Source organism: Rhinatrema bivittatum, chromosome 1, assembly GCF_901001135.1.
Source record: "Rhinatrema bivittatum chromosome 1, aRhiBiv1.1, whole genome shotgun sequence".
In the NCBI taxonomy this organism is placed as follows: Eukaryota; Metazoa; Chordata; class Amphibia; order Gymnophiona; family Rhinatrematidae; genus Rhinatrema; species Rhinatrema bivittatum.
Window position 1 is genome coordinate 119,345,683 of NC_042615.1, and position 22,064 is coordinate 119,367,746.

The 22,064-nt window shown below is 42.3% G+C and overlaps 1 protein-coding gene across 5 annotated transcripts in view; it reads right to left on the minus strand.

Annotated features, from left to right (window-relative positions):
- Positions 1-1,716: 1,716 nt before the first annotated feature.
- The window catches only part of FAT1 (FAT atypical cadherin 1), a 373,940-nt gene continuing 353,592 nt past the window's right edge, over positions 1,717-22,064 (minus strand). For 2 of the 5 annotated variants that reach the window (XM_029586948.1, XM_029586950.1), the window contains exons 27-29: positions 15,736-15,795; positions 4,697-4,732; positions 1,717-3,279 (exon numbers count right to left, since the gene is read on the minus strand). In XM_029586948.1, coding sequence (XP_029442808.1) covers positions 2,651-3,279; positions 4,697-4,732; positions 15,736-15,795 — 725 coding nt within the window. In that variant the 3' untranslated portion in view covers positions 1,717-2,650. The remainder of the gene's footprint in view (positions 3,280-4,696; positions 4,733-15,735; positions 15,796-22,064) is intronic. The other 3 variants (XM_029586952.1, XM_029586951.1, XM_029586953.1) reach the window with 3 other exon arrangements.

The window sequence follows — 22,064 nt, forward strand, 5'->3', positions numbered from 1 at the left end:
GAAAACCCAACTGGATAGGTGTGCCTTCAGGAGAAGGTTGGGAAACAAGGTTCTAGTCATTACAGTCTGATCTAAATAATTACCAATACTAATGAGCCTCTAATGTCCCCTTTGTAGACAGACCCAGCTATAAAAGCACCTGCATTTCCATTAAGCATTCTAGTCATTTCAGAACTTGAAGACTGCCAGACTCAGCTCCCAGTCGATTCTATCAGCACAGCCCGACAGACAAACCAGGCATGGTTTCCTATCTTTCCACTAGGATAGAAAATATTTCAAATTAAGCATTTTGCCATTCATTGTCAGCCCCAACGCTCATTGTTGAATCAAGCAAGTACAGCACTAAAAACATTTGAACACACAGTGCTGGGTTGTTCTTTCTGCTATATCTTCACTTTTAGCAACTAAAGATCTTTTGTGCTTATCCCAACGTCTCAAACGCCAGGCACACCCACCATTCTTGTTATCCCATCCAGAAAGATTCTCCAATCTTAGATGCAACTCCATGGATTAATAATTTGTTGTCTGCTTTTAATGTTTCATATCTTCTGCTAATGAAATGTGTTGTTCAGCCACATTTATCTGCTTTACTATTTCCTCTACTTCAGAACGAACACACACCAGATCTGATTGGGTTTTTTTAAGTTGAGAGGCCAAATGTTAAGCTCACTGGTTGCTCAGAAGGCGTGCCCCTGAGGCTGGCCACCCTGTAGCTTGCAGGCTCATTATAGCTAGACCTCAGGTTCAGTCCCACTAGATCCTGTGCCTTCAAAAACAGTTTGCAAAGATAGCTACACCTTCCTCTGGGAGATGAGATAGGTGGAGGCTGAAGGACTGGGAGGACTGGCTGAAGGACTGGGAGGAGAAAGGGATTGGGGTCACTGAGATTTTGAGTGTCAGCCAGTTAGATTCTTTTGGAAATTGACTTTGAGGTTTTATTACACAACAGCATAGTAGATGTTAATAGCAAACAGTCTGTAAAACTGAAGGCTTCTTTCTTTTCTTTTTTGGACCATCAGTTGCCTTCTGCTCCTTCTTCGACATCAAGCTCAAATCAGAAATGGCATTTTTTTGGGTTATGGCGACATGAGCCTTCATGTGCAATTACTTGTGGTTTATATTCCCACCCACCCTACCATATGGGAACATGGATTGAGTCTGGTTGCTAGGTGTCACTGTTCAGCAATAGCTGCAGCTTCCCTCTTCCCCTGGGGGGTCTGTGAAGGCCACCTGCAGAGCAGAAGCACTGTCTGGTTGTCCCAGGAAGCAGGTTCCTGGCCTGAGAATCAAATCCAGGTTCACCGCATGGCAGCACGCAGCACTGAGCCATCAGACCAGCCCCAGAATGCCCCTAACAGCGCGCAAATGACTGCCATTTGCTAAAATAAGCAAATATGACATTAGGGAATGTGTTTGTCATTCACCTGTTCCCAGTTTAAGTTGTAGTACAATATATTTGTCCTATTTCTTTGAGGTGTGTTCATATTTTATTTGAGCGATTAAACTAAGAGTGCTTCTCAATTCAATGTGCACCACCATGCTGTTTGAACTGTCAACTAGTTACACAGTGCCATCTAGTGGATAATCAACAGATGGCCTAATGTAATGTAGTGCCTGTTACTGCTGAATCATATTTCATTGCTATAAAAGATACACATCTGTAATTCATCAAAAGACTAGAGACCCTTTTATAGTCACCAAATAGAGCCACACAGCACAAAGCCTAAGAATTTTATTAATAATTTATTGTCAGTAAGAAAGAGTGGCTAATGTAGTTTTCAGTAAAAACCTTTACAAGACCATTGCATCACAAATATATCGACACTATAAAAACTGTGTCATGGTGGTTTTGGTTCTCAAGGTATGCACTGGGTCCCCATTACATTTTCCAAGAAAGGAAAAATGTTTACAATTCTAAAATACAACATCTCATTTAAGACATTTCCATATATCTGAGCCCCCAAAAGGTATCAGACCTCTCCTTGTCTATTTACAGTTGAAATTGAATGACTTGTTTAAAAAATGTTCATGAAATGTCAGACTTCAATGACAGAGAGAGTGTGTGTGTGTCTGTGGGGGGGGAATGGATGGATAGGAAGAAACCATACAGTGAAGCCCTGATTATAATGATGGTCAGGAGTACTAGTTTAATGGCACGCTTTAACATCACTAAAGCTCATTGGAAAACAAAGTCACAAAATATCTACAAAATCTAGTTAAAACAAAATCAAAAAACTGTACATAAAATTTACAAAAGATGGGAGAAAATTAAAATTAAATCTTTGCATTAAATCTATAAATACATGTAGCATGCTAAGATGGTGACATGGTGTGTCGAGTTTCTGATTGATTACTTTTTCACACAGACAATGCAAATACAAAAAACACTTTGAAATGGCCATGGGTTTTTTGTTGTTGTTGCTTTGTATTGTCCTATTGCGACAGGCTGGGGGAACGGAAACAGGCTAATACACATCTGCTATAATGAGCTGCATGATCCAGTGCAGCCATGCCGGTTTTAACTCACTGAAACAAAAGCACACAAAAGCACTGCTGAGAAGAAAAAAAAAAGTTTTGTTTGTTTGTTTTTTTTTAAAGATATTGTTCTAGAATATTTAAGTCCAGGCACTTTTTAACTCAAGTTGGCGTGTCAGACTTCCGTATGCTGTTGGGAATCCAAGGGAGGGACTGACACATCTTCAAAATGGCCATCGTCTCCACTCTCATAGTCACTCATCATCACCTCCGACTCCATCTCACAGCACGCTGACACATCGGAGCAAGAAGCCGTAGAAGTATACACAGACATGGATATGTTGTCCATCATAGGGGTTTCAAAGTCTCTGTCATACCCTAATGCGTAAGAACCATAGGTTTCTTGGTAGTTGCTGCTGTCTCCACTGGTTGTGTTTTGAGGTTCAGACATATCTGCAGGATAGTGGTGATGAGGGAGGTACTGACTGAGGTTGAATCTTCGCCTGCTTCTCGTGGAGGAGCCCAAGCTACCTATTGGAGGCATGTCCCTGGGTGGCTGTAACGAATCAAACTGCTCACTGTACTCTGGTGGCAAAGGTGGGAGCTCATCGGGCACAGGGAAGTCATCTGGAGGAGGTGGAAAATCGCTTTCTATGTCATAGCCCCCTGGGTAATAGTCGGTATCAATGGCATTTGGGTCTGTGTAAAGTGGAGCAGATTCCTGAACAACTTCATAATGTGGATATTCTTCAATACCAGGTAGCTGGACACTTGGCATCCAGTCAGAAGTGTCCCAATGGTAACCTGCAATGTGGAAATAGTTTAATAAATACATTTTTCAAGAGCATTTTTGGATAACAAATGTCAACATAATCTGCACAGAACATAGTTAGCAAAACATTTTTTTTTTATGTTAGACACATTTCTGGAGTAATACATTTGCGTTAACATTCATTAGCGTTAAAACACAAATCAACAAAGCTGCAACCTTACGGTACATCATGCATTAGTTATTTTTTTCTTGACTTACTCAAAATCTTAAGCTAAAAATGTTCCAGAAATCGTGCATTTCACCTGAAGCGTACTCCGAAATGGCAAAAACAAACAAATTTAACACACTGGCGTTTCAAGTGCTATTAGTGGTTGCTATGCCTGGCTTGCTAAAAATGACATTACGACACTTTCCTTAGATTATCAAGGAATTTACACTTCCTGACTATTGTCTTAATTTGGAAAAACAACCAGCAGCTCTGCCAAAGGTTTGACTATTCATATCCTGATATTACATGCGAGAAAAATAAGACTAGCTGAAATATGTTAACTCTTTTGCTAGGTTATAGTTAGATATGGGAGAACAAAATCACCAATCTTCATTTACTTGGACAGTTGAATTCAGAAGTATCTGTGTATTGGTTTTAAGCATGCCTTACAAATCACTTATGCAGGTTTGAAAAGTAGAAAAAAATGGAATAACCCTAAAAATATCAAGCAGAAACAAATGCTAGGCTATATAGAGCTTTAATAAATCAGCAAGCATTTCAAACAGTCCCAAGATGCCTCCCTCACATAAAATGCCAAATAAATGAATTTATGCAGTAGACACAATAACTTAAAAGTAGAGGGAAGGTACCTTAAGAGTGAGGAAAAGTTCTTACTCAGAGGGAAACAACCTTCTGGCACTCCCTGTGATAATTTTACTTTTTCTAGGCAATAAAATGAGTTGCATCCCAAATGCACTCACTACTGGAGTGCACTAGTGCCCTCTGGTGTGTTTTTTTCACAAACATAAACTACTACTACTTGTCATGACTGGTCATAATGCCGACAAATTTGAAACTAAAAAGAAAGCAAATAATTTCAACTTCAGGCCACTAGCATACTAGAGGGAGTATTATTTAGAACGCCTAGCATCCTGTGATTATGCCACATATCAAAATTCAGAAATATCTGCACATTCCTGTAACTATTTGGAGATGGCAGATGTCTTTCGAAGGTCAATGCTGCAGTAACGAACACTCCAAATTTTGGTCTTCTCTACGTTTCCAGTTAGCATTTTTGATAAAGGAAGGTGGGGGGGGGGGGGGGGAGAGAAAACAGTTGGTGATTGAAACATCATGCAAAGTTAAGTGAATACATAGAAGAGCAGAGACATGCACGTTAAAGTGAAATATCAGCAACAATTAAACAAGAGCAGCAACGAATGGGTGCATGCAGAAGTCACCTCTTGAATTCCTGAGATCAGGACCCGCAAAAGACTCTTTAGTAGAGAGAGAGAACAAAACATTTTTTAGTTAAGAATCAAATGCTGAAGGGAAGAAATTACAGTAAACGCTTCTAGAAGTTTTCACATTTCTGGAAGCCAAGAACACCTCTCTAACAACTGCAGCCATAAATACACTAAAAACTTCCTCTGAATCTCGAGATTTATCATCTTTCTCTACTTTAATGCCTGCTTACCAAACTCTGAAAAGGTATAATCTACATTTTAAAATGGTTGATGCATTGTTATATTATTTTAATCAAAGTTGCAGGATTTGTTGCTTTTAAGAACAGCCAACTGATATCACAGGACAATATTCAACTGCATGTGCATATACATATGACGCAAAACCACAAAACATACACATACATCATAGCACACAGTATGCACATAGAAATGTAGCGCACACCAGACAGATATTTATATATTTCAAAAAAGTAGCAAACACCAGACACATATTTATATACTTCAAACTGCACTAGGGATGAGCGAGACAGTTCAGATTCAATTTGAACCTCCTTTTTCTAAACTGGGACAGGGGAAAGGTGTCAATGTGGTTTAAGTTTTTCCAAGCTGCAGCAAAACCAAATAAAAATGGTTCAGGTCAAATTCAAGTAATATAAAAAAAAAAAAATAAGCGGCTGCCCACGGCACTCAGAAGCTATTACCAAACATCTTCCTTCAGGAAGCATGTTTTAACAAGCCAAGGTAATGCATGTTAGCACTGTTAACGAGCGTTAACAAGCTTGGGTTAGAGCAATGAGAAGCAAGAGTTTGCTAAAGAGCTCATTACTTAATAGTCCAGAGAAAAACAGCATGCATTAAAAACATGCTAAATGTAACGGAGACTCAGTATTGCAAAAGATTTTACTACTCCTTCAGGAGCTGAGGGAAACAATGTCCATCTTAACACACATTGACATTTGTCTTAACTTCAGTTTCATCTGCATCTCATTAGTATCAGCTTTTAATGTGCTTGCTGAATTTACATTAATGCATGTTAACAGCTTATGTTAACACTCTTTAGTACATTGGCCCCAATATTTGTGATCTGCCATTCTTATGGAATTGAAGAGCTGAAGTTAGGTGTGAAAATGTATTCATTTACTTATATTATGGTATGAAGGTGTGACTGGCCTCCTTAAGCTAGTCTAAAACATAGCTCAGAATTGGGTTTCATGCCTCCCTTGATGCAGTTTTGCTTCTCTTATGTTTTTCTACATGGCGCTGATCCCAATTCTGATGTCTCATCTAGTTTATCGAATAGAGGACAAGGATCATTCTGCTTATTCGATGCTGAAAGCAGTGCTGATCTTATGAAGGTATTGGGTTCTGGGGCGAATCGACCACAGCAGGGCCCTTTAATGCTGAAATGCATGGTTCCACCCTCAAGCTGACAGAAAATGAGTGTTGGGGATGGTGCTACTATGGCAGCATGGAGCCCCTTCACAGTGCAGTGCCCAGGGATGAAATGCTACAGCTCCATTTACAAAAAGGTTGTCGGCTAGGAGGCCTCGCATCAAAGCAGGCCCCTCAACAATAAGTACTTTATAAAACTCTGACCTTTGTGTTGCATATGTGAGGCTGATGTATAACTTCCATTTCCTATCTGCTTACATTACTGATTTAAGAATTACTTTTTTTTTTCCTTGTTTACTCTGTCTCACTACACTACAAAACTGCACTGGTTCTTAGGACGGTCCCGTGATGAAAGCTCCTGCAAGGATCAATTGATGGACTGAATTCTGCTGCCATTATATTTTTTGCACTGGGGGGGGAAACTGTAAAACACATGACCGCTTGCTTAAAAAAAACCCCACCAAAGAAACCTCTCTGAAATGAACTGGAAAACGCTGAGTAACATTTCTGATTTTGATCCAAGCCAGGTTACAACCCAATTCTGAATCTCAGATTAAAAATTCAGCCAGGATCAAACCGTTCAAGGCAGAATAAAGAGCCCTTTCTTAGCCGGCTCGCCCATCCACAAAGCATGTACATATAAAGTGCAAATGATCGTTGACATCAAGAGATGCAGGATGATTTTTTTTTTTTTTTGGCAAATTAAAAGTGGTTAGGGAAACAAGCTTCTCTCACCTCACGCAGTGGACTGATCCAACTGCTGTTCCCCTTTATGAAGTGTCACTGTACAAGGGAAGAAGGTGTAAGGTACAGCCAAATCTACTGATTGATTAACCCTGCTGCTTTACAATAGCATTCAAGAAAGAGAGTTCCTGACCAGCAGAAACATGCACATAGTTGCGGATAACCCACGGTGGCTTCCAATATAATAAATGGAGTCACCACAGCATTTCTATGGTTGGCTATGGATGATTCAGGAATTTACCATGCCAGCTGCAAGTTTTGACAGGATTGGCACATTCTTAGTCCACAGGAAAAAAAAAAAAAAAAAGAAAATTACTTTTGATGCCCAAAACAAATACAGTAAATCTGAAAGACAGCAGCAGCCTATTTTAAGCTGTGCCCTCTGAGAGCTGCTCCCTGACTTCCTGATCTGTGTGTGGTGTGTAAAGGGTGGTGAGGGAGTTAAAAGACCAGGACCACTCCTCTCTAGCCGCCTGAGTCAGGAGTTCTTCAAGGAGCCAGCCCTTTCTACCTTCATTGTTGGTGGAAAAGTTTAAATGAACTAGGAGTTTCTTGAGGTAACAGAGGAATATGATGGAAAATATGGGCTTAGAAGACAAGCCCACATGGCTGACAGAAGATCACACACAGCCTCTATGGGCTATCACTCCCTCCCAAGTAGCCAATATTTTCCCACTGTTCAATGTGGCAGTTTATATTTGGTTTCAGACATCAATCTACATGAAACAGAAGGGAAGTCAGAGGATGTCACCACATCACCCATTACTTGCTAGGTGACCCACACCTGACAATGAGATATGTTATTAAGTGCATAGGGAAAATGCTGCTGCAATCGATTATAATACATATATACCTACTCACATCTTCCTAAAGTCATATTAGATATTCACAGCTTGTGAAAACTTCCATCATAACACACTGATAAATGCTATATTCCTGCTTTACAAGAAACAAATAGTGATCTCAGGGAAAGCTTTTTAAGGATGAGGTGTGGGCATAATTAAAGGCGTGTACCTTTAAATTTAAAGACACGTGTAACAGTGGAGAGGGAAATAATTAGGCTTAAAAAGCAAAGTGACCAAAGTGTGAAGCAACTGTGCCAATCAAAAACAAGACAAGTTAATCTTTTGAAGGGTCTGTCTAGCATTCTTCAATCTGGTAAACAAAGTCTGCTAAATTGAAATGCTCTCTTATGGGTGTACAGAACTAAAATGTTTTACACAGCTTTTCATAGAGAAAAGTTTTTTGCTATGACCTGGTCAGTTTCTAGAAGATTCCTTGCTCCCATCTGGAGCCTATTAATCAGCAGCTCTGAAAGCGCAGACCTCAGATAATCCAGCAGGGGATGAATGCATCACCAGATGGGGTACAGGACACTTCTGGATAAGCCCCTTCTTTCTCTCTATCCCCACAAAGTGTTTTCTTCTGTTATGTTTTAATGCTGTACGGATATGGAAAGCTTTAACCTTACTGACTTTATAGTGGGTCTATACTGCAGTGCATTTTCTAAACTGATAACACTGAGGCAACTCTATCCATGCTTAGCTTGTGAAGGAAGCTGTACGCTGCTCTGCAGGGAGGCAAAGCAAACCAAAGGGGGCACTGGAAAAGGAGCCAAGGTTTCAAGCAGTCTGCCCGGAGATACAGAATTATAAGTACTCAACATTATTTATTTATTTATTTATGGATTTTTATATACCGGGAGTTCCTGTATACAATACATATCGCTCCGGTTCACAGTTAAACGGAAATAACTACTGCCGTGTGGCAGTTTACATGGAACAAATCAGAACTTGATCTAATAAGAATAAGCGAATTAACATATTACATAATCAAAAAGAAAAATGCACTGCAAATATATTATTAAAGATCTATTTTGTGTACATCTCATTTAAAAATATTTTTTATTTTCTTTTGTCCGGTTTTTGTTTTTTATATTTTTACTTTTTAGAACTTTTTCATTTACCTTTATTTCTTTTCTATCTCATGCTTCTTTTAACCTTTCAGTTCCTTGGCATCTCTTTCCTATTCCCTCCCGGTCTTTTCATCCACCTGCCTACTCACAGATGGTACTAACTTGACCTCCCTTTTCCAGGAGCTGACAGCCTAACAACATAGGCTGAAGAGAAGTTAGAAGTGGCCCTGCATAGGCTGGCAGCCGAGGCAGCTTAGTGGGACATACAGCAGGACCAGTTTTCTGCAATATTGCAGCAGGGGTCAGATTCTGTGGCTCATACTACAGTATTACAGAATGCTATACAATATCATTACTTCCACTAACAATATCCATCTCTGGCAAAATACTACATTACTAGAAGAATATGTAACTATATGGACATCTTGTGTGTCACTGGGGCCGATGCAATACAGTGCGCTGAGCCCAGCGCACTGTATAACCTGCAGTTGGACGCGGGGATTAGTGCCTCTACAACGCATGTCCAACACGGAGTGAAACTAATAGCGCTCATCACATGCAAATGCATGTGAATGAGGCTATTAGCTATTCACTCCCTATGCAAAAAAAAAAAAAAAAAATGTGTCTAGGATGCACAATTTAGCTTTTTTGTACTGCCTACTACTAGTACAGAAAAGCAGAAAAAACTGCTTTTTTGTACTGCCTCCTATTTAAAATGGGAGGAACAACTCTTTAAAAAAATAATAAAAAAATAAAGTTTAAAAAAAGCACTGGCAGGAGTTTGCAAAATGGACGCTGGTTCATTCAATGTCTATTCTCCGAATCTGACTACCGGCACCAGAAGGAGTGGATAAAATCGGTATTAAAGTGTCGGGCACTTAATATTAATTTATTTACTCCTTCACTTATTGCCCATTTGTCAGTGTAAAGACCCATTCCCCTTTCAGGACAGCTTTCTGAAAGGAGATTGGTCCTTTCGCTGACATGCGACAGTAAAGGGATCAATCCGCAATAAGTGAAGGAGCGAATAAATTAATATTAAGTGCTCGACATTTTAATATTGATTTTATACACTCCTTCTGGTGCTGGTAGTCAGGTTTGGAGAATGGACACAATCAGCGTCCATTTTCCTAACCCCTGTATGTGCGCTGGTTAGGAAAACGGGACGCTGATAAACTCAGCATCCGTTTTCTTAACAGATGGACAGCCACCACAGTGGACCTCTTTCTGGTTTGCGCTGCCAATGAGGCACTAGGGGCGCACAATCGCCCCTAGGGCCTCCTCGACAATGCGAGCCCTAATTTAAATATTGCATCGCGCCCCCAGGAGAGGTGCCAGGGGGCGTGTTATGAAAGCAGGCACTGAATACACAGCGCCTGCTTTCAGCACGATTTTTTTTGCATCGGCCTCACTGTGCAAGGCAAGGAATCAACATTTATGTTACACTCCTTGTGAGTATCTGGCTATGCAGACAGACCTGGTTAATACCTGGATGAGAGACTGCTAGAGAATACCAGGTGACCCATTGAGGAAACTAATAATTGAATCAATAAGACCAAACCCACAAAATATTAATCCCAATCAGATAGCCAACTATTAAAGAGAATTTGGATGGTAAAGTAGTTTGCTTACCTTTTAATAGCATTCTCCAAAGACAGCAGGATGAATGAGCATCATGCGTGGGTGACATCACCTGATGGCACTGACAGAGACCCACTGTTTACACTGCTTTGTGAGTACCTCCGTTTCTTTCAAAGCTTAAGCTTTAGTGAGATAGTTGATTCGCCAGGGAGGCGCGTGGGTATTCAGTATGGCTGATTCATCCTGCTGTCTTAATCCCCTCATCTTCTTGGGGATTAGAAAAATACCTGGAAAAGAATCCTTGGCCACATTCCTGGGAAGGAACAAGCGTAATCACCTTCTGTTGAAGAAGAGATGCTACTTCCAGCTGAGGTGAAGGAGAAAAGATTAGAACTGATGACAGCTATCCATTGTATGGAAGGAGAACGAGAGAAGCGCAGACAGGTCTTTTGTAAAGTAGATCCATTCTAAGACTGGACCCTTCCCTTCACTAGAGGAGGAGGGTCTCAAGAACATTAAAATATATATATATAGTCCCTAGATTAAGCTACGACTGCTGCTGGGCCTTCAGTTGACACCTCTCCCTCTGCCTACCTCTAGCAGACAGCTGCTGATGCTGGAGAGTGGGAGCAGCTTGCCTTTGTTGAAAAGAATGGAAGGGATGTCTTTGGAAGAATGGACACTTACAGAAGTGCTCTCCATCACTACTAACAACTGTAGAGTGGATTGATGCTCCTTAATCAAAACAACCATTTCCTGAACCTTATCCTCAAATAAGTTGTACATTATTCTCAAATAAACTGTGATCCTACTTAAGCAGCAGAGGTTCTGGCTGCGGTGTCAAAAGTTCAGACGAGGAATGGATAACATGCTTCTCATATTCCTCCACAGTTTGATGGAGGTCTGCATGCCAGAATCGGACAATTCCATCAAAGGTTTCAGTTTTTGCACACATTCATGCAAATTCTGTATCTTGTACAACTGAAGAACCATAATCCGAGCCATAAGCATGGAACCCTGAAAGGCCTTCTTAAACGCATCCAACACATTTGGATCCTTCCCAAGAGGCATATTAAAATGATCCCGGTTACACTTAAATGTGTTTCAGTGCTGACTCCACCACCACCAGAGTTATGTGGTAGCTGAACTACTCCAAAGCTTTTGGGCCACTGGAAGATGATGGCGCCTGTCACAACCTCATTTACAAGTCCTTGAGGATGCTATGCACCAGAATGGACTTAAGAGTTCACTGGAGGTTAGAGAAATTGCAATAGCCCAAAGAAATCTGAACTTCGGTTCTGTTCTTCGCCAGTAGTGATGGACTGTGTCTTTGCTAGCTTTTCCAAAAAGCACAAGTAGCTGTGATCCTCTGGTGCAGAGGTATGCTGAGGCAGGACTGGCAGGGGACCTGAAGGAATCTCTGTAGAATCCTTTTCACCTGATCATGGGAGTATGCTGATCCAAGAACTCCAAAGAAGATGAGGGAGACTAAGGAGGAGATTTGTTAGTCCAAGGAGGGAACCTCTGTCAGGAGCTCAGAATGAGCTGATTCCAGTCTTCTCCCTTCCGATTCATGAAGGGACTCCCCCTGTAGGGAATGAATTTAACACCTCATGGTGTGAAGCACGTCACAACCTATTGGTTGAACAGTTGCAACTATTGTGGCTCCAAGCTCCTACTTATTGCCACTGGTGTCCACAGCCTTTAGTGAGAATAAACCAATAGGATTTTCTACACAGGATGTCTCTCCAGCTTTAGTGCAAAGGGTGCATTAACCAGTGGAAGCCCAGGTATCAGAATTGGTAAAGAATTTATTTGCCTCCTTAAGCCCGGAAGACCAGTGAGGGCAGTTGGAACCTCTCCTATCCAAGATGGAGGAATTTTGCCTACATAATGGGGCTTTCTCAAGAGTTCCTGCTACACATTCAAGCCTTGCTTTTCATGGACTTACTCTCACTGCCATAAGCTCCTGAGGCAAGGCTTGAATATCTGGAGAACTCAACTGGTTGCTTATTCAATGAAGGATAAAACAGAAAACTGTTTTTCTCATACACAAATTTATGTTCCTTGATGCCCTGCCATGGACTAACGCATTACTTTGAATATATAACCCAGGGATGTTGTTTCGCTCTTCACAAAGGGGTCATCTTGATGTCCCCTCAATTTTTCAAGTAAGATTAGCACATACGAGATTGCAGGCATTCTCTATTGCTATGCCAATGTTGTGGAACATTCTGCCACAGAAATTAAGAATGACAGAATGTACTAAGATCTTCAAGTCTATGGCATTAACTTTCTTTTTCAAGCTAGCGTTCTATTAAGAAAATATCTAATTGCAAGGCTGTGCTGTTCTTCTGATCGTTTTTTTGTCTGCTTTAATATATGTCCTTTTATTTTTATCTTCTTTATCGTATGTGTGTGATGCTTTTCGTTTTTATGTATATTTTTATTGTACACCGCCTAGGATTTTGAGATAGGCAGGATATAAATAAACAAACAAAATGCTTTATCTTCAAGGACATTTGATCACAACTATAACAGTTAATAGTATCATGATCCAGACCAAGGTAGTGATAACAGACAGAATAGGTATCTTAAAAGACATCCGGTGCACACAAATGCAGGCCTTAAACCCACTGACTGCTAGCTTTTTAGTTCTGGATTTCTCTACTTCTTTTTCTGTATTTTATATATCTGTATTCTAAATCTATATTTATTTATTCTGACAAACATTTTTTGAGGGGAACGTCAAGAAAAAAAATGCAATGAAGCAGAAAAAACTAGGCCAAAGAAATAGGCCAATAAAATTTGAGACACAGACAGGTAATGCATCCGTGCTGTAGCTTGGATGAAGCCAGGGGTATCCTGAGGCAAGATATGATGCGCAGGAACTCCTGCACATGCTCAATAAGACTTCTTGAGAGCTCTGAGAGTTGGGTCTGTGCCAGTACCATCAGATGACATCACCCACATGTTTTGGCTCATTTATGCCTGATTATTGATGGAGAAAACTTTGTTCAAGTACAGTGATGCATTAAATTATTATCCAAAAAATAACTAAATATACAGAAATCTGTCTTTAAGGTGAAAAAAAAAGAATGACATTTTCAAATGAAAGTCACAAATCGTTGTCCTTCACCAATCCCCAACCACCTGCCTCCCTGAAAAGAAAAAAGCTAGAATGCTTATAATTTGAATGGTATACAAATCAAGTTAACTTCTAATGCATTATGAATTCTTTTTTTGCTTTTTTTCAGGGGGTGGGGGTTTATTTATTTATTTTTTACAAAATGACAATTTTCTTACAAGTTTAATACAATATTTTACCCTGAATATTAAAACAATTCTCCTAAATGTTTTCTTCTGAAGACTGGCTCACAAACAGTGTCTCAATTTCAGGGGGGGGAAAAAAAAAAGCCTTGCAGCAAAACTGTAAGCAAATCAAATTGCGATTTTATAGAGATGTGGCTTTAGCAGAACATTACTATAATAAAGTATTTGGAACTATAAACTTTGGAACAATTTTTAGAATACTGAACGGATTAAAACATTTGATGCAAATTGCTTCTATCAGTGTCTGTTTTTGGCATTACAATTTCAGCCTGCTCCTTTTGGTTTCCAGTTCTTTTGGAACTGGCCTCTATCAGGCTACCAACTCATGGGCCTTCAGTTGCAACTATCCAAGGCTATTCCACATTTTTAACTCTCTCTTCTTGCCTGGCTAGTTCAGCTATTGCAGTGACAGTCCACAGTACAGACTGCCAATATAGCTGAAATTCAACTACATAAGTAGACTGAGTCTGGCCATTAGGTGGCACTATTGTGCAATGGAAGAGACTCCCTGCCTTGCCACTCACCTCCAGAGCATTTGTGTGTGTGCAGGTACACTAATCTGCACCACTTAAATATATAGGAGTCAATATTCTAAAGTTGTCTATTTATCTAAGTTAGTCGAATAGACATATCCAGCACGATTATACTGCTGAATATCCCCAGACAAATCGTTACTTAGATGGATAAGTCTTATCCGTCTAAGTTTAGACCTGCTATTGAGCAGGTCTAACTTAGGCGGATAAGTTATCTGCCTAGGGCCGAATATCGCTAAGTTATTTGGCTAAGTAGCTCCGCCCATTGCCTGGCCACAAACTGACCAGCTAAAAGACAGCCAGATAAGTGACTTAGGGCCTCATTTTCTAAAGTATCGCAGGCCTGCGATACTTTAGAAAAATGCGGTAATGAGGGGCCGAAACGGGGGGCTGTCCTGCGCTAGCCAGCAGCGATCGCACCTCTGCGGTGCGATCGCTGCCGGCATCGCACCCAATAACTCCATCATAGACGGTGTAGTTATTGGGTGCGAAATAGGCAGCGAAAAGGCCCTTACCTTTTCGCTGTCCACGCCGTTGTTGCAGAGTCGGCCCCGGAGACGCCCCGACTCCTCCTCTTCTGGAGCCGACTCCGCCCCGATGTAGGTAGCGCAGGCGTGCGCTACTTTCGCTAGCTATCGCAGCCTTGGAAAATAAGGTCCTTAGTCAGCTATCTAGCGGCCGCTGAATATAACTGGATACGTCATACTTATCCAGCCAATTGCCAGCTGAATATCAGGCCCATACTTACTTACATATTCATGGAAATGCTTTGTTAACAGCTTGGGAAAATAAAGTTTATTTTGCAATAGTCACACAAATACTACTGTACGTCTGGACACAATACATGAGAAATACTTATTACTCTTTTACTGTCAATGTACTTCATATTTTACATAACTCATATGGTCACAATGTCCAAGTCTCAAAGAGTTTACAGTTTAACAAGCAGTACCATAGGGAGCTTACGAGGCAGAAAGGGAGAATCAAACTAAAGTTGCCTGAATTATATACTCTGTGCCCAAATCACTGCACTCTCAACCCTGCACTTTAAAGTCTTGGAATCAACAGTTCTAAAAACTCTTTGTATTTTCAAGAAAGGACTTCAAGTGAGAAAAAAAAAAGTTCTTACTCAAGGATTTCCCCTTTCCTATCCCCAGTTCTTCTTGGCCTTGTAACAATTAACAGCTTATAATCACATGACAATATATTAAGGAACTGCTGGAAACAAATGAAACAGTTGAATTTTGGCTTCGAGGCTTTAAAAAAAAATCACTAAAAATGCTAGCTATAATTATATTCTTACATAATGTACAGTTAGGCAGTGCTTAATCCTTGGAAAGTCAAGAAACACATAAATATCTAAAGACAAACATGTAACAGACACATGCAAATACATATATATTCCAATTAATAAAGCAACTAGCGTTTTAGCTTTGTGCTCCTATATTATGTCTATTATGCTACAATACAGCTACATTCCTGCAACATATATTTACAGTCATACAATCATTAATGAAAAAAATCCATATATATACCTTCTTTCTCCACCGAGTCAACAACAGCATTGACAAGGTGTATTACAGTCACTACGGAGGCTTGCAAAGGGTAGGGAAGGAGCAAATTAAAACAAACCTTAAGTTAGTACCAGCTTAAAACAATGTGTGTTCCACTTAGAACATTAAATATCATACTATAAGACAGATCCTATTCCAGTTAAAATAAACATGCATTTATTAACGTAAATTCAACTTGTGATTTTTAATTAAATTAAAACTAGTCTATTGTATACTATAAACTATATTACCTTTGTGTATAATCAAAACATGTTCTTACAGTTATGCCCACTTTGGTCTTCTCTGCTTGACCTGGTGTTTAAACATGGCTGATCCTAAGCAGAAACTAGTGACCAGCCCAGACTGTCACCAATACACACCTGGTGGTTTAATGAAAGGAACGGCCTATGGGGTTTCTGCCAGTCCACTGGTTTTAATTGTAGATTTATGGAGTTGTCCCCAATATCACATTTTAAATTTTCTGTTATTTGTAATGTTAACATTTAAAGAACAGCTGTAGAGAGACGCTAATGCTGGAAGACTAGAGCTATTTCAAACTAGTAAGTCAGTCACAGTTTTGGTTTGCAAAGATTACAGATGACCTTTTCCACGAGGAGCAGCTCTCAGAACGAGAACCTCTGGAAGATTCCAGGCAGATGGGTAGGGGCTGTGCATGTTGTTAAAGTTTTTATTCTTTCTATCCCTTTTCTCCAGGCAACTCAGTACAATACCCTTCTGCACTTCAGAAGTATTAATGGCTGCTAAGCAATTTAGCAGTGAATATAATCATTTTCAGGAAGGAAAAAAAAAAGGATACAGGTTCTATTGCAAACTAGCTTCTGTACTGTGTCACCAGGGAAAGGAGGGAAAAATGTTTAAAGTGGATCTAGCCTTACTGATGTTTCAAACAGGTAAGCTGAGGAAATCATCTGTACATATCACGTGGGTAACCTTTAATGCTCTCCCCACCCCCAGAACTGTCAAAGAAGTGAAGCAGTACTGTTAATGGCTCTCTAATTTGCATTTAGCAGTCATCTAAAAGCTTTTTCCCTACTTCTGGTGCTTGTCTGCACATTAATTACTCTAACCATCTATTCATATATCAGTCTACTAACATCACCCTGTTACATTCAATATGATCAGCATACAGTTATTACCAGTTGCCAATGTGCACACGTTATATAAGATGCCATTTGCAAATCACTACCACATTTGACTATAGACCGTTAATTTACTAGTAATATGACAAAATAACATTCAAACCTTGTAGCCTTGAGCTACAATGAAAAGGTGTGAGCTAAATACACTAAATAATAAATTAACATTGACAAATATAAAAATAAAGTTATCACAATATTAAAAATATAAAACATTATAATAGAGACAATAATAAAAAAAAGCAGAGTCATTGGATGGAGCCTAGTCCGGAACTTTGAATTCAAAGATTCTAGAGCATTCAAACATGGCCTATTAACATGTGCAGCTGCCCCCTAGGCAGAGTCTCTTAGTCCATGAAATAGCCAATACATGGAGAAACCAACTCTCAGGGAAGGCGGGTGGGTTTCGCGAGGACTGGCATACTGCTATCCTCGGAGAACACCTGTTACAGATAAGCAACTCTGCTTTATCCGAGGACAAGCAGGATGGCAGTCCTCGCACATGGGTAAATCCCTAGCTACAAGCTGCTGAAAACAGGACAAAGTGGGTAACCCCACAGTGCTGAAAGCATCATCTTTTTCCCATTTGGCTTTGAGGCAGCCAACCCAAGAATGGATCTGGGGGGAAAGAGCTGGGTTCTACAAAAGAAAACCAAAGAATAGACAGACAAAAAACCCCACCCAATGTGTAGCAGAGGCAGGGTTGTTATAAAAAGTCCAGCGAGAAGCATACTTTTGTCTCATGGAAAGATTATAACCAGGGTGTCAGATCCACGTACCCTGACAAGCAAAGTAGGTCTAAATCTGCCTGTATATAGGAAAAGGCCTAGAAAATCAACCAAGAGAACTACTTTTGGAAGAAGACCACACAGTTTCCTTCAATGTCACAAGCCCACCGAAAAATCCAACTGGGGTCAGAGTGCCCTCCAGAAAGAAACTACAGGCCACTAGCATCTGAAGGATAGAATACATTTGCAGAAATGCGCCCAATGATTGACCGATATGTACAATGGGCAGAAAAACTCAAACAACTCTTGGAAGAAGTGGCAACAGCGGCCAGGTCTGTGGCAGACTTTAGCTGCTGAAGTACCAGAGAGATGTGATCACCCAGGACAGACGTCAAGAGTGTGAGGAGAAGAAAGGCAATCCCTGAACAGAATCGCTAGCCCAAAAACCCTCGAGCAAGGAGTTAAACTAGACCTGAAGTTCAACCATGCTCCACCCTGTCAAGGGTAGGCCTATCCATCTTGTGCACAGGAGAGCTCAGGTGAACAGGGAGGCACTTTGCTCAATCCAGTGAAGTATAGAAACCTAAAGGTAGTATTGGCCAGAACTTGGCAACAAAACAGGGAAAAGGTGGTGTACTGATCCCTGCAAGTATACACTAGGATATACCACGAATGGCCTAGTTTTCCTTCCCTCGCTCCCTCACCCCTCCCCAAACATTCTGACCAGAATTCGGAAGGAGCAAAGAACACAAGGAGGCAGACCCCGGGGCTGCAGGAATAAGAAAAAGCCACTAGGCTGTATTTATCGACCCCACCAAACAACTCACTGCTGATTCCAATAGGGAGTTACACCCCTGAGGTAGATCCCTCAGCATGATAGAAATAGCTGAAACTGAGAGCGAACCTCACAGGGAAGAAATCCAGAACTCTCCACCAAGAGACAGAAAGAAGGGATGCCACAAGTGTAAATCCTTGAGAGTTTGAAAAGCATACCTGCCAACTGAGATGTAAATGAACCAGAACCCTCATCACCGAGGTAGGATCCCGCATGCGAGAATGACTGGCAAGAGTGGTCATCTGTGAGAACTGCACAATGTGCTCAGCAAGTGTGGCATGGGAGAAAGTAGCATGGGAGAAACCCCTAATCTTTGCCTGGGAGCTGCCCCATAAAAGGAGACCCCGGGTATGATTGGGGAGAAGAAATCTGGAAATGCTCCCTTTCGAAATAGACCTGCTGCACTTTAAGATGTCCTACGAAAGAACGCTAAAGCTCAACTTGCTCTCGGATCCCGCAAGGAATAGAGAGCAACCGCCAGTCTAATAACCCTTTTATGGGAAACAGAACATGAGGGCCACCCCTTGTACTGGTGGGACAACATGTCATCTAAGGGGAATCCATAAGGATCACTTCTGGAAAGCCAAGTCATATGTCCCCTTTCCAACAGGACAAGAAAGCAACGGGAACTGGGGCTTCCTGACCCCAAAAAACCTTCCTACTCTCCAGGGGAGTGTGGATTACTGTTGCTGATCGACGAGGTTCATAAGCGACCAAATCAGCCATAGGTGGCCACCCAGTCAAACAGGGTAGGCCACCATGGTAATCCAGGAACCAGCAAGAAAGGTCCAATAACCACTGTTGCTGTCACCCCAATACCTGCAGGTCCTGGCCTGCAAGGAGATGCACAGATTCAAAAGAAATAGAGGCTCCAGTTTGGTGGCAGACCTGCAAGGGATTCAATGTGGTTAACATGGGAAGGGTAGAAAGACATACCGCTCTTCTGTGGGAGAGAAAGACTCCTGACACTACCCTTCTAGTTTCTACGCCCCTAGTGGTTTGACTAGGAATGCAGTTTTAGGTCAGTACTGTGGCAGCAGTGCACAACCTGCTGTGCTCATCATGAGGGAAACATGCATCACCTACACTAGAAGGCAACTGCAGGAATAGTGTCCTCCACTTTTAAAAACGCGATGACCAGTATGTATGCAGCGGTACCCCATCTTGTCGATGGCAGGCACTTATGCACCCCATCACCACGCTTGTGGGTAGAATCCCATGGCACAGCAGGGACTGTGCACCACCTGTTAAGAGTCGGCGGCTGTGCAGTGCCAAAAAGATGTCCAAGAGTGTGTGATGGTGCCCAACTCACTACTGTCCCATTGCACCCTAAGGTGCAAAACAGGCAAGGAAGCTGATAGCTTGACACAACAATGACAGTCTCACTATGTCTGGCATGGCTGTGCGACGGAGAGAATGCCGCCCACCAAGCCTTAGGCGGTTGGAGGAGTAAATGATCCTCACCGTACCAGACTGCTCAAGATGTACTCCACTGCTGCACTAACTTCTAATGGAGTCAGCATATACAGTGTTACAACAGCGTCCCCAGTGCCACTGTGATTCTCACTATGGCTGTCCCTGGTGGTAGGCAGCATTGCCCCCATGGTACTTGATAATGCTCCAAGAGGCTGATCACAGCCCTTGAATTGGGGTCATGAATGGCTCACTGCACTTTTCATTGCATAACGGTGAAAGGGAAGCCCATGTTAACAGACACTGCCCATAGTGCTCTGTAGTGATGCCCTGCAGCATCTGACTGCATCCACCAGTGTGCACAGTGGCAATAGCACTCCCGGTGCCAACAGTGCCCTCGGCACTCACAAGCGATGGATCGCATCTATGGCACCAAAGATACCGCGTAGAGCTCCGATGGTGTTTGACTGGCCTGACATGCTCGACTGCATGCAGCGCCTATAGAAAACAACCAGATGGCACTCATGGTGTATATGGCACCCAAAGGCGCTGATGACTCACAAACACTGTAGGCTGAAAATATCCTAGGGTGGGCAGCACCAATGGAGATCAATGCCTGAAGGCGATGATGCCCTTGGTGCCAAAGTTGGAGGCCCTGCAGCACTGAAGCACCTCCAGGTGCCCTGTGGCATCGACACACCGCACCGATGTTCAAAGGAACTGATGAAGGCTAGTGTCCTTGACCGTTCCTCTCTGTTCAGCTATTTGCTCAAGGGCGCAGATGTTGTGGGCTTGATTGTGTCCATGCCAGTGCCTATGGCTGACACTAGTCTCGAGAGCAACTCTGGTGCTAGACAGCACAGATGGTGCTTGAAGCCCCGCAAGACCTCCAATGCCCCATGATCCCAGCACCTTTAGTGCTGTATGCTGTATGGTGGCTCCGTGCACCTGACAGCATCAGTGCTCATGGCATCCAATGGCCATACTCTACCGATGGCAGAGCTTGATGCCCCTTCCAGACACCATAAAGGGAGCTCGTCAGCGTCCCCAGTGCTCGATAGCCTTGAAGTCACTGGGCTATGGCACACCATGGATGCCTCGGGTCGATGGCAATCCTGGTACTTGACAGCTATGTGGTCACCCCAGGCCCGAAGCCTTTGTCAGCCGAGGGCTTCCATGGTGCTCAAGGGCTCTCAGGACCCCCACGCCCCGATGGTCTTGAGGGTGATCAGACATTGATGGTGATTCCAGTGCCCCCCGGTGGTGATTTTGTTCGATATTGTTGAGAGCAGTCATGAATGGCATGATTGGCAAACAAGCTGATAGCCTCCATGGCGCTTGAGGAAGGCCCAGCACCTCCATAGCATTGAGGGAGGCTCTGATGGCATTGAGAGTGACCATGGCCTTGATGGCAGTCCTGGTCCGCAACGCAGTCTGGACCACTAAGCTTGAGGTTGGTGTCTCTACTCTGCTGCATTGAGGCCTATGGCACTCGAAGCTCGGGTCAGTGCCATTCCTCAGCTTGATCCTACGGTGCGCAAGGGCTCTCACCCCCAACTAGGGCAATCAACAGCGTGCACGGCTCTTGATGGCCCTTACGGCACCAAGTGTGGTCACGCACCTCGATGGCATCAAGGACACCATGGCACTTCGATGGTATCAAGGGTGACCACAGCACTTGATGGCAATCCTGGTTCCCAACGCTGTCCTGACATCGACATGTCAGAACATTGGTGCACTGGCATGGGTGTACAAGGGTAACCATTACCTGACATGGCACGAAAGGTACAGCAACAATGCTGCTTGCCCAGGCTCCTGCTCATGTTCTCTCATAAGGAAAGTGCACTGCCAGCACTGGCAAGCAGGAAGGGAGACTATGTTGTCCAAGGCTTCTGCCCATGGAGAATTGTTCCATAGAATGTGAGGAGGATGAGCTCTCCTCCCCAGAGAAACAATGTGATCCTTGATCCCTTCACTGTCCGCGCCTATGTCGATACTGATCGATTGGTGAAACATGGAACTCCTGCCTAGGTAGAACTCAGGCGAATCCCCAGGTTCAGTGCCCTACATGGATCACTCAGACTGCATTCTGTCAGTCCTGCAGCACCAGACAAAGGCACAAAAGCAGACACAGCAAGGAGAGGACACAGAAACCAAACTGCAGATGCAGTATTTATT